The following is a 14,123-nucleotide window of genomic DNA, read 5'->3' as shown; positions in this document are numbered from 1 at the left end:
TGCTTTTAAAACTGGAACATAATGGTAAAGGTTCAGCACCGAAAGAATTTAGGTTAATTGTAGAAAACTAGATGACAGAAGTAGCAGATAGGTCAAAGCCTGGTGGGACAGTAATTAGCTATTACTGTGCATGTCTTCTAAAAACTACAATACAATTAGGAAGAATTTTATTCATCAGCATTTTGAAACTGACTTTATGGAACAAGGAATCAGATCAATTTCACTGGACATGTGCCGGTGTGTATTAAAGTGATCCAATCATAACAATACAGGGAGCTCATTTAAAGCAGAGGTTTTCTTCAGTCAAACTCACAAGAATGTAAGGCTTAAGTAATTCCAAAGTAATGTGAGTAAGAAGTCATAATACTTCTTAGATTTGATTGTAAAGCCAACCTCCTGAGGACTATTACCATGTTTTAATTAATTTTTACCATAGTTTTGTAATTCCTATTATTTGCCATAATTATAACTTCCTTTAAATTAGAACCATTAAACTTCAGTGCACCTTAGTTCTATGAATCTTCATTAATTTAATGCATGAAATGGTATAAAGTCCATTTCACAATAGAATTGTACTTCTGAGGCGCCACCTACTTGAAATCTTCAAAAGAGACCATGAAATTCTCTAACGTATTTAAAATGACAAGACAGAAATGTTTGTTTAGACAAGGGGGTCCTCAGACACTGGAATTTCTACTCCATTTTATAGAACATTAATTTTAAATCTTTAAAATTTTATTTAAGTTTTTTAATAGATTTAAGAACTTGTAATAATGAAATGTTTTAATTATAAATGGGAAATGAATCAAACCTGCAGTCAGAAAGCTTGACTGAGTAGGAAAGGCAGATTTCTTCTGCCTTCCAAATAAAATTTGAGAGAGAGGTAGGAACCAGCATGTAAAATGAATTTTTCAGGAAAAGCATGTCAGAAAAGAGCTAGAAACTCTATCTATGGTAGAAAATCCTTAGAGAAAACTGTATATGAATTAGTATAGGCAATTTGAATCATACTTGGGAATTTTTCAGAGATTTTGCCTTGAGCACAGAATGGTAGCATGGAGGATTTAAAAATAAGTTTGTGATTAGTAAGGAAGTTCTCATTGTTGATAGGGTCTGTTGGATCGGTAGAGAAGTGTGATGTAGAGTGGCATTCATTGTGGGATGAGGTAGAACACAGAGAAATTTGGAAATTCATGTGACTTTACTGGAGAACTAAGAAGGTAATATTAAAGTGTTCTGGGGGATATTTGGAAGCTTAGATGTGTCAAAAAACTTGCCAAAAAACTAACTGGACTTAACTGTTTATTAGAGATTAAAGACTAAGTTCATAAAAAATCCTCTGAGGGTTTTAGAGGTAGTTTTTAATGGCATATACTCCCTTTGTAAAGCATCATGGACATTTGTCTGTAGAAATACAGATCTATGAAAATATTGTGGGGAAATGTCACGGGAGCCTCTACTCACCGGTAGGGAATCCTCCTCCTGGCTGCTGCAGGGATTAGCTCTTTCAGCCTGACTCCCTCTTCTTGTGGTTCCTTGGCCAATTATTTCATTCTATCACTCTGCAGCCCCCTCTTACTCCTCAGGAGCTGCAGCACTTCATCTTCATGGCTTAGCCCTCCAGCCAAGTCACAAGAGTCCTTCCCTTCCAGCATATTATCACAGTCTTCCACACTGTCCCAGGCAGTCCTTAACTCCATGGCCCTGGTTGGGCCATTCCTCAGTGTCTAGAACAAACGGACTTGGATGGGCTGCAAGTTCACTTCCCAGATTTTGCCACCCACTCAGTGATAGAGGAACCCAAGTCCACCCTGTACTCTGGGTTCCAGTCCAGATCCTTATCTTCAACAGCAAAGGTGTGAGCAACTACTAACCTTCTTGCCACTCCCCTGGACTACTTCCTACCTTGCCTATATCCCATGGTTGCATTCTCCACCCTTCTAGCCAAACCCCTTTCTTTTGTGTCTGCTAGACAAACCTTTCCTTTTGGGTCTAAATCTCTTTCTCTCGTTCTGGGGTGAGTGACTGTAGGCCTTTTCCCTGTAGCCCTCTTTCTGCTACCAGGTCCCACCTGTTCCTGCACAAGCGAGCTTCCCTTAATGAGGGCTCTCTTTTCCACCTAAATATCCCCCGTTTCAGCCTAATAGGTTGATTGGCTCAGCTGGCCTATGTTAACCCCTTCAGGGTGAGTGCGGGGAGCACACCCCTACATAGGAAGAGACCTCAATATTGATGCAAAATGATATTAATAAAAGTATTATAATTGAATATATTTTAAGTCATTACAAACTTGTTTGCGCCTTTACTAACCCTTAAGATACAGCTACAAGAATGACATAGTCAGGATGCTTGGAAGTATAACAATACATATGTTGATCTAATTATGTTAAAGGTAATCCAAGAAATTTCAGGTTTCTGCTTCTATCTCCCAAGGACAAACAAACCTCAGAAGGACAGACCACGTACAACATCAATGTTTTAACTGGAGGCCTAACTGTAAAAAGGAATGTAGGGTATATTATCAGATCAATAATCTAAGTAAAGTGGGCTCTACCAACCCCCACCTTTTTGCAAGCAAACCTGCTTGTCTTCTTAAAAATTTAAGAGGAAAACATATGTGTAGTTGGAGAAGGTTTAAACTTTTGTTTATTTTTTAAATGTTAATATGACAAACACCTTTTGCAAAGTGCATACTTGCAAATATGCTGGCTAAATACAAAGCTTCTAATGTCATTGCTTTATAAATGGAAAATGCTCCATATGCTAACATGGAATCTAGTGATGTTGCTTGACTAGTGTAAGAAGCCATTTAAGTATAGAATATTTATATTCATGGAGAATTAGCTAATTACTGGCAGTGCACAAGCAAACCATCAACCAACTCTGGAAGACAAGAATCATATCTCCAAAGTCAATAACTTTAATTATATTTAAGCTAAAGAGTTTGTAAATTATTTAATTAAATTAACTAAATTTAGTTTTAATAACTAAAAGCTTTTGTATAAAGAACAGAAGTGTTCAGAATTTTTGAAAACAGAATTTCATTTCCTGTCAGACTCTAATAAAATCAAGAGACTATCTCATAAACTAGACTAAATAAAAAGAGTTAAAACTAACTTTAAAATTTATCTGAACCTTTCCTGCCACAAGAAGAGCAAAGGCAACTAACGAAATATTGCATATGCATTAAACAGACTGCATATTCAGAAGCTGAAAGTGTCACCTAACTCAACCCCAAAGGCATGAAGCCATTGAAAGGGTGACAGCCACCAGCTTTAAATCTAAACAGACCTGAAAAGGGTGTGTTTTCCTATCATTTTGTGAAAATAGGAAGAAGGATATAAAACTCTGAAGTGAGCAGCCTTTACACATCCTTGGCTACCCTGCTCAAACACAGTACAGCACTCCATAAGCAAGCTGCAACAGACAAATAAGAAAAATGGAGAAGACTCAAGAAGAAACTAACCCAGGGAAAAGTTCCCCAAGACTTCAGCATGATTGGTGAGAGGAAGTTAACTAAAACATCACCAAAAGATTAGAATTAAAACTCTTGTAATGATTTTGTTGGAATATTGAAATACTGTAACTTAAAAAGAAAAGGAGTACTTGTGGCACCTTAGAGACTAACCAATTTATTAGAGCATAAGCTTTCGTGAGCTACAGCTCACTTCCTCAGATGCATATCGTGGAAACTGCAGCAGGCTTTATATATACACAGAGAATATGAAACAATACCTCCTCCCACCCCACTGTCCTGCTGGTAATAGCTTATCTAAAGTGATCATCAGGTGGGCCATTTCCAGCACAAATCCAGGTTTTCTCACCCTCCACCCCCCCACAGAAATTCACTCTCCTGCTGGTGATAGCCCATCCAAAGTGACAACTCTTTACACAATGTGCATGACAATCAAGTTGGGCTATTTCCTGCACAAATCCAGGTTTTCTCACATCCCCCCCACCCCCATACACACACAAACTCACTCTCCTGCTGGTAATAGCTCATCCAAACTGACCACTCTTCAAGTTTAAATCCAAGTTAAACCAGAACATCTGGGGGGGGGGGTAGGAAAAAACAAGAGGAAACAGGCTACCTTGCATAATGACTTAGCCACTCCCAGTCTCTATTTAAGCCTAAATTAATAGTATCCAATTTGCAAATGAATTCCAATTCAGCAGTTTCTCACTGGAGTCTGGATTTGAAGTTTTTTTGTTTTAAGATAGCGACCTTCATGTCTGTGATTGCGTGACCAGAGAGATTGAAGTGTTCTCCGACTGGTTTATGAATGTTTTAATTCTTGACATCTGATTTGTGTCCATTTATTCTTTTACGTAGAGACTGTCCAGTTTGACCAATGTATATGGCAGAGGGGCATTGCTGGCACATGATGGCATATATCACATTGGTGGATGTGCAGGTGAACGAGCCTCTGATAGTGTGGCTGATGTTATTAGGCCCTGTGATGGTGTCCCCTGAATAGATATGTGGGCACAATTGGCAACGGGCTTTGTTGCAAGGATAAGTTCCTGGGTTAGTGGTTCTGTTGTGTGGTATGTGGTTGTTGGTGAGTATTTGCTTCAGGTTGCGGGGCTGTCTGTAGGCAAGGACTGGCCTGTCTCCCAAGATTTGTGAGAGTGTTGGGTCATCCTTTAGGATAGGTTGTAGAGTAGGGGCTTTATGGCTGATTTAGAACAACGCTTCCTCAGCTCTCGTCCCCTAAAGCCCCTACTCTACTTGCGCTAGATTGATGACATCTTCATCATCTGGACCCATGGAAAAGAAGCCCTTGAGGAATTCCACCATGATTTCAACAATTTCCATCCCACCACCAACCTCAGCCTGGTCCAGTCCACACAAGAGATCCACTTCCTGGACACTACAGTGCTAATAAACAATGGTCACATAAACACCACCCTATACCGGAAACCTACTGACCGCTATTCCTACCTGCATGCCTCCAGCTTTCACCCTGACCACACCACACGATCCATCGTCTACAGCCAAGCTCTGCGATACAACCGCATTTGCTCCAACCCCTCAGACAGAGACAAACACCTACAAGATCTCTGTCAAGCTTTCTTACAACTACAATACCCACCTGCAGAAGTAAAGAAACAGATTGATAGAGCCAGAAGAGTTCCCAGAAGTTACCTACTACAGGACAGGCCTAACAAAGAAAATAACAGAACGCCACTAGCCGTCACCTTCAGCCCCCAACTAAAACCCAAAAGTCATCCAAAAGGAGATGCCATGACATGGAAAGAAATCTATTTTAGGGTATGTTTGAGGGACTGGCAATTAGAAGTAAAATATTTTCACTTGCAAACTGGGATAATTTGATATGAAAATTAGTGAAATGCAATAAATACAGCATCTTGCAGTAGTATTTTTACAAATTCATTTTTCAGGATAGAACTGCACTTGAAAGTAGGTTTTGAACAGCTCCTCTTTCATTCAAATAAAACTCAGTCACTAGGTTTAGAGCATTTGGTGTACCATTCAAATGTATATACATGCTACAGCATTTTCTGGGCATGTAATCTTGAAAATGGATTTAGAAATATGGTAGATTCTGTCTTGATAGTATGATGCTAATCTGAGCAGAACAAAAGTTTCATTGTACATATTTTGTTTTTATTCATTGTTACAGTCTATATTTACTGACCTAGTAAAATCAGATTCTGCTACCTCAATTTCTAGGTAATAATATGGTCAACATTTCATTCTGTTTACATTAATTCCTCTTTGCTAGTCCCTGCAGTGGCCACTATTAAAATATTACTTGTTAAAGCAGGAAAGTCACAGGTAGATTAATCCAAATCAAGCCAAAATGCTCAAGTGAGTCAGTTTGGTGCTGATAATTCTATCTGAAGACAGGAAGGAAGGAGAGTCATCTGTATTGTGAGTCTCCTTGTTTAAAAATTATCTGGGACTTAAGCAGTTCAATAAGCATTTTGTTCTTTTGCATGCATTCTCTGCTCCCACTCAGAGCATTTAAATATATATATATATATATATATATATATATATGAGATACCCTATATATATATAAATTGTGCCAAAAAATACACATGTAGGTATAAATTTGTACCTGTTTTGCTTGTGGAAATTGGGTATGTCTTTTTGAAAACCTCTCTCTAAATTGAAGAGTTGATTTTAATAGCATTTATTATACATTCCAAGTTTAATTAAAACTCTCTTCAAGGACTTCTTAAAGGACTTTGAAAGAACATTGGTTTGCTGCACAAAATATACACACCCCAGTTCAGCAAGGTACTTAAGCAGATGCCTAACTATAAGCACATGAAGCGCAGTCAAGTCAGGTGCTGCACTAAAGAGCCTTAATGGGTAGGGCCCTGATTCAGCAAAGCACTTAAGAACATGCTCATTGCAGGGGAGATTAGAATGGAAGATTTTTCCCCATATTAGAAAATGTATAGCTCAGTAAACAAAAAAGTAGAAAAAATGATGTTTCTGATGAATGATTATTTGAAAAAAATAATGAATACATATGTATTATATCGCTGAGCGTACTTTTAGGAAAGGACATCTCCAAACTGCCAATAATATCAGCTGCATGAGAAAACACTCAGATATATGTTTTGGAGTTACTTTAAGTGGAAAAATATTGGCAGGCGGCATTGAATGCCATATTAGGCTCCTAAAAGTGCCCTGGCCAATGTTTCCTCAGATTTGTACTGTACTCTTGTAGCAACAGACATATCAAGAGATGAATATTAAGACAAATTTGTTAATGCTGCAGTTTGGGCAGCTAACAAAACAAGATCACTTTTTAAACTGGAAGTCTGAACACCGGCCAACTAATAATTATTGGATGGTTCTGTTTACAAATCTGTTGTAAATGGGAGGAAGAAGACTAGTGCTCACAAAATTATAAATAACCTGAATACTTCGGAAAAGTAGTGGAATATTTTTCAGGCTTTTCTCGAAAATCAGGTCTGCTGACAACTGATATGAAAAAGAAATGGAAAAAAGGCATTAAATCATGCATTTCTCAATTCCAGCCACCCATTAAACTCTGTTCTAAGATTATCAAGTGGAATTGAACTGAACCCAGATTTCTAAATTGTACCATAGGGTAGTCACACTAAAAAACACCAACAACTTTGATTTAAAGTGTTCATTGGAATGCTGTTTGTTTTGTTTCTCTTGTACAGAATTATTAGCTTTCTTATCTGTCTAGTGCTTGTACTGTGCTCATCATAGTGCTATCAGAACACTTTACAAGTTATAAAACTAAACATTCAAAATATCTTTGCATCTTTTTTCCCTTCATTTCTAGATGTAGGTTACTCATGTTTCTTATATTTGTATTTGATATATTTTAGCCTTCTAATAAAAAATACTTTTTTGAAAAATACTTTGAGTTCGTGTCAGAATTTGACCTTTAATGTTTTCGCCTTCAAATGTATTAAAGTAACTATGTTACTAGCTTAAACACAATTAATGGAACCACCATGGCTTAGAAGTAGATAGGGCTGGACACTTCCATTTTGCTCCTAGTGCTGCCACTGATTAGCATTTCAAAAATTACTGTGCTATTGAGCAAGTCCCTTGACCTGTCTGTGCCTCCTTTTCCCCATCTGTGAAATGGGAATATTTAACTTGCTGTTGTAAAGCTCTTTGAAATCCATGAATGAAAAGTGCTCTGTAAGAACTAAGTATTAGTAGTAGAAGTAATGGCTATCCAATAATTTAATTCTGTCTAGTTTTTACAAGACAACTAAAAAACAATCCCTTTTGTAGGGAAAGTAAGGAAGCTGAAATTGTTTAAAGATGATAGAACAAGAATGAAAGCTAAGAAAAGTAACCCATTTCTAGCATGTCAGATTCTGAGTATTGTGATGAAAGTTAGTATTGTGTAGGTGAAACACACAGTGCTCTGTTGTTGCTTGTTGTCATATCTACCACTGATATGTATATTGGGCAAGTTTGTGGCCCATTTCATAAATATGCATAGGAGCTAACCAGAATAGAGGCGTCTGTGCTTAGAAGAGCATAGGTGCTGCTACTGATGTGTTCCCTCCTGCTACAAGTTGGCAAAGAGAGCAGGCAGTCTGTGCTCCTCTCAGTGCAACTAGGAAATCCCCCAGAGCCAATATGTATATGCACAATCAGTAGCAGAGGGCTCTGGCTGTTGAAAGCTAGCTATTTATGATTTTCTGTGAACTGCTTGAGATTTTGTGGTATCACTGACTAACCTACACCTACTACTTTTTCATAGGTCTTGATGGCTCTACATGAGATGTTCCCAGCAGTGCATGCAGCAGAAATGGCCATCCAGAGAAATCCACATTCTTGGGAGGCATGGCAGACTTTGGGACGTGCCCAGCTTGGATTAGGAGAAATAGGACTGGTAAGAAAACAGCCTTATCAAAGAGTGGAACATGCAGATCATGAATTAGGAACCACGTGTGATAGAGTAAAAGTACCAGAATGCCAAAGTAATTTAATTTCCTTTATAATACTCGAATGTAAACAAGGCAAAAGATTATTGTTCCTTTTATTTCCAGTAATCTTAACAAACATTTCCTGTATAACGTTATTGTTGGGTTTGTGAAAGACCCGGCCAGATCAAAGCCATTCACCTTATTCACATGAGGGATTTAACCAATAGTGTTGTTACACATATCTAACTACACAAGTGCAGGTGCTTATTGCCTAGCTAGATTCAGTGCAGTTTACCATGGTTTGAAATCCATGTACCTGTTCAAGTCATGGTCTGCATTGGCGCAGCTTGTCTATAATAGGGGTTTGTACTGTTGCAGTTACATCAGTGTCTAAAACACTCATCTAAACAAGACCTTACTCTTTTCCTCAAGGAGAAGTTTATGAATTTAGCAAATCTATATGAAAGCAAGGTTGAGTTGTCTACTCCATTAGAATACTTAATTTTGGGGATCAAATGTTATAGCCCTCTATTATACCTAGTTTGGCACTGATAAGTTAATTTTACATTGTGTTTAAGAAATATAGGTACATGTGCCCAGAGATAAGTGTGATGGATGCTTAGGTGTCATGACTGGGACATTGGTGGTCAGATCTAGTGGTTAGAGCAGGAGTTGGGAGTCCAGCCAAATCAGGTACAAGGAGGTCAGAGTTCAAGACAAGCCAGTGGGCAGATGGAAAATCTGTCATTAGGAGGCAGGTAAGGTGAGGTCACTGGTAGGCCAAAGTCCAAGGAAGGTCAGAGGGCAAACTGAGAGTCATGAGAGTCAGGTGTCAGGAGGCAGGCAGGGTCAGGTTACCAGGAGATCTGGATCGGGCATCAGGTTACGGACAACAATTAAATAGCGAAGTCAAGGACAAACCTGGATCGGAAGCTAGAGTCTAGGGCAGGGGTAGGCAACCTATGGCACTCGTGCCAAAGGCGGCACGCGAGCTGATTATCAGTGGCACTCACACTGCCCAGGTCCTGGCCACCGGTCTGGGGGGCTCTGCATTTTAATTTAATTTTAAATGAAGCTTTTAAAACATTTTTAAAACCTTATTTACTTTACATACAACAATAGTTTTGTTATATATTATAGACTTATAGAAAGAGACCTTCTAAAAACATTAAAATGTATTATCGGCACGCGAAACCTTCAATTAGAGTGAATAAATGAAGACTTGGCACACCACTTCTGAAAAGTTGCCGACCCCTGGTCTAGGGTCTGTTGCAAGCAGAAACAGGCAGGTAGTCTGTGGTGTTCCTCAGACAGCTCCCTTCCATGCTTCCTGGTTTAAGTATTGGCACCAGCCAATCAATGGGCTGTGAGGCGCTGCCACTCTGGTCCTGCTGCGTGGTACTTTCTACCAAGCCCAGACCTACAGGGTCCTCCTGTAGGAGCCCAGTCTAAGCCTCCTGTACTGATGTGGGGGCATCAGGCACCCAAAACCCCCATAGTCTCTGGTTCCAGCCCTGCTGGTTCATACATTGTGTAAAATAAAATATACAGAGATCTGGAATCGCATTGAGCTGCAAGTTAATGTTGTTGAAATTTTTTTTAAATGGTTTAAAATTCTTTAACAAAATAAATGAATAAATACAGGTTGGACCCTTTAGCAGATCCTCTTTTTGCAAAAGTGTACACTAAAATACCCTATTTTTAAAAAATACACTTTTACTGGGCAATTACATTGTTCTTGTACATACTGTACATATATGTATGTGTGTGTGTATTATTTTTTTAACTGATAAATGAATAGGTACACAACAGTTATAGAATCATGGAATCATAGAATATCAGGGTTGGAAGGGACCCCAGAAGGTCATCTAGTCCAACCCCCTGCTTGAAGAAGGACCAATTCCCAGTTAAATCATCCCAGCCAGGGCTTTGTCAAGCCTGACCTTAAAAACCTCTAAGGAAGGAGATTCTACCACCTCCCTAGGTAACACATTCCAGTGTTTCACCACCCTCTTAGTGAAAAAGTTTTTCCTAATATCCAATCTAAACCTCCCCCACTGCAACTTGAGACCATTACTCCTCGTTCTGTCATCTGCTACCACTGAGAACAGTCTAGAGCCATCCTCTTTGGAACCCCCTTTCAGGTAGTTGAAAGCAGCTATCAAATCCCCCCTCATTCTTCTCTTCTGCAGGCTAAACAATCCCAGCTCCCTCAGTCTCTCCTCATAAGTCATGTGTTCCAGACCCCTAATCATTTTTGTTGCCCTTTGCTGGACTCTCTCCAATTTATCCACATCCTTCTTGAAGTGTGGGGCCCAAAACTGGACACACTACTCCAGATGAGGCCTCACCAATGTCGAATAGAGGGGAACGATCACGTCCCTCGATCTGCTCGCTATGCCCCTACTTATACATCCCAAAATGCCATTGGCCTTCTTGGCAACAAGGGCACACTGCTGACTCATATCCAGCTTCTCGTCCACTGTCACCCCTAGGTCCTTTTCTGCAGAACTGCTGCCTAGCCATTCGATCCCTAGTCTGTAGCTGTGCATTGGGTTCTTCCGTCCTAAGTGCAGGACCCTGCACTTATCCTTATTGAACCTCATCAGATTTCTTTTGGCCCAATCCTCCAATTTGTCTAGGTCCTTCTGTATCCTATCCCTCCCCTCCAGCGTATATACCACTCCTCCCAGTTTAGTATCATCCGCAAATTTGCTGAGAGTGCAATCCACACCATCCTCCAGATCATTTATGAAGATATTGAACAAAACCGGCCCCCGTACCGACCGTTGGGGCACTCCACTTGATACCGGCTGCCAACTAGACATGGAGCCATTGATCACTACCCGTTGAGCCCGACAATCTAGCCAGCTTTCTACCCACCTTATAGTGCACCTTATACCCAACTGCTCCTCAACTTACCTTTCCTTGGTAGTGTTTCAGAAGAAGTAGATCTTGTGAGGGAGGAGTCGGTGATGGTCTTCTGGACTAGTTCAGGGGAGTCATGCCATGCATAACAGTCAGTATATAAGAAAGCATGGAGATGTTTATGACAGAAGTAAACGAGTGGATGGTTAAGGCTAATGTAGCAAAGTGCAGGAGCTCTGATCATTGTGTCACAGAATTATAAAGATAAAAAAATAGTTTCCCAGGAAAAGCTCACATCAACGCATAGACTAATGAACTGGAACTACAAATAAAAGGGTGGCTATAATGTAATAATATCTATCTAAATATCATTCAAACCAGCTATCTTATAATAAAGAGCAATATGGGTGAGACCCCAGTGTTTGTGATGGTTAAATGTATGTGACATTCATATCTGTGTACACAGTTTTCCTGCTGTGTTAATTTGAAAGCACAACCAAGCAGAACTGTTGATGAAAACACATGTAGTGAAGGCAAAAGGCCATCAGTAAAATGATTAATAATGGATTCTGAAATAAAAAGATATTTGCTTTATTTTATTTGATCTTTTGTAATACATGGAGTTGAGCAGCTGTGTGATGATCCAAGAATATTACAATTACAGGGAATTCAGAGTCCTGTTAAAAAGAGAATGATTAAAGATGTAATGTTTAGGCTGACATTTCTTTGGCCATTTATGAGAAATTAATATGAACTGTTTTCTTTTTTTGTTTGTTTTGTGGCTGGATCACTCAGAGTTTTTAAATTTTTTTTATAAATAGAAGCGTCAGTGAGAACTAGTGCCTTTACTGTATTTGAAAAAAATTGATATATAAATAACATTTGAAAGCTGAATACTACATATATACAGTGTCTATTTTCTATTGTCTTGATATCACAAGATGAGGATGTTTTATACACAAACTCATGCATATCTAAAGTGTGGCGCACTGAATCACCAGTGAAATTCTATGGCACACACCAGCCTCTTGTGCCCCTACACCAAAGTAAGTGGAACACTGCTATTTCATCCCCCCCAAGGACACTGATTTTCTGATCACCCACCCTCTGCCAAATTCCCTGGTAATCAATGCTGCCAGTGCACGTGGCCATCAGCAGCACTTCAAATCAACACCACCAGATCACAGTGCCAAGAAACTAGACTTGCTGAGTAGAAAAGTTTATTCATCGGTGGGGTTGCAATTTTGTATTGCCAGTTACCAAGCTATTTTGGACAAATATGATTTTCTGTTCTATTCCCATCTGGTGGACTTCCAGGACTCTCTTCCTCCTGACCGACAGCAGGACTTCCAACGCATGCTAGATGAAGACAAATTGGTGGCCCAAGTTGCACTCCAGGCAGCAGTGGATGCTGTAGACACTGCCTCTCACTCCTTAGTGTCCACAGTTGTCCTCCGTCACGACTCGTGGCTCCAGTCTAATGGTCTTCCAAAGGAGGTTCAGATGATGCTGAAAGACCTTCCCTTTGACAACAATAAATTGTTTAGCGACAAAATGGACAAATCTTTTCACTCCCTTAAGGAGTCCCGTGCCACCCTTTGCTCCCTGGGTATATATACTCCAGCTCCCACCTGCTGACAACATTTCCACCCTTCTGTCCTCGCACCGCCTATCAGCCATACCCCCGATGACCTTTGAAACTCCTCAGCATCAACCTCACTCTCAACAGCCCTGGCACTCTCCCTCAGCTGCCTCTGCCACTTCAACTTCCCACCGATGACCCAAACAATCGTTTTGACACTTGTATCAAGACCCGCGAACTGTCCATAACCCTTCTGGACACACACCCCGTTGTATTCAGGGATCGTCAGGCACTCTTTGCCCACACTTGGAGTTCCATCACCTCCAATCACTGGGTGCTGGACATCATCCATTAGGGATACCTGATGAAATTCCTTTCCTTCCCTTGGTGCCACCTGCCCGGGGGACGCCCCCCAGACCTCTCCCAACTCCATGTTCTCCACAATGAAGCCACCACCCTCCTCTGTAAGGGCTCCATAGAACCTGTGCCACATTGCCACCGTTTCTTCTATTCCCCCTATTTCCTCAGTCTGAAAAAAGGGGATAGTATATGCCACATCCGTGCCTTGAAGAAATTCATTCCCAACTTTAGTTTCCAGATGGTCACCCTCCTTACTATCCCCTCCCTTCCCTGTAGAGCCTGGTTCGCAGCTGTCAATATGAAAGACGCATACTTTCATATAGACATATACCCTGCTTATCGCAAATTCCTTTGTCGTGAGGAATGCCCATTATCAATTTTGTGTTCTCCCCTTTGGAATCACCACTGCCCCCTCTCCCCTTATATTTACCAAGCTCTTTGCAGTTGTAGCAGCCTATATGTGCCGACTGGGACGCCCTATTTCCTTACTTAGATGACTGGCTTCTGGTGTCATCCTCCCACTCCCGCCTCCTGACTACCCATGCACTCCCTGCACACCGGCCTTCAGAGACTAGGAGTATGCATCAATGAAGAAAAATCCGTCCTCGTTCCTACGCACATGCTTACCTTTATTGTTATACCAATAAAATAAAAATCAGCAGGATCTTGTTAAAGGGGAAAAGGCAAAATGCCACATTTATTGTGAATACAGAAAGAGTCATAGTAAGCAGTTAGTTATAGCTATAACATTCCATTCAATTTCATATTTATTCACACATTCATTCATACACACACACACACAGGTTCTGCAAGGTTGTTATCATAGTTACCAGCCTTAGACTTGCTCATGCCAAGCCACTGGCCAGGTGGCCTGGACATGAGGAGGACACGTCAGCTGCTCATC

General features: G+C 40.3%; 1 protein-coding gene across 1 annotated transcript in view; it reads left to right on the top strand.

The window, feature by feature from the left end:
- TTC33 (tetratricopeptide repeat domain 33) overlaps positions 1 to 14,123 on the top strand; it is a 121,097-nt gene that overhangs the window by 86,922 nt on the left and 20,052 nt on the right. Inside the window, exon 4 of the mRNA XM_084628351.1 lies at positions 8,244 to 8,375. Coding sequence (XP_084484477.1) covers positions 8,244 to 8,375 — 132 coding nt within the window. The remainder of the gene's footprint in view (positions 1 to 8,243; positions 8,376 to 14,123) is intronic.

The sequence above is a fragment of the Lepidochelys olivacea genome, assembly GCF_965140295.1.
Source record: "Lepidochelys olivacea isolate rLepOli2 genome assembly, chromosome: 5".
Taxonomy (NCBI): Eukaryota; Metazoa; Chordata; order Testudines; family Cheloniidae; genus Lepidochelys; species Lepidochelys olivacea.
This window is presented reverse-complemented; position numbering and strand designations above follow the sequence as displayed.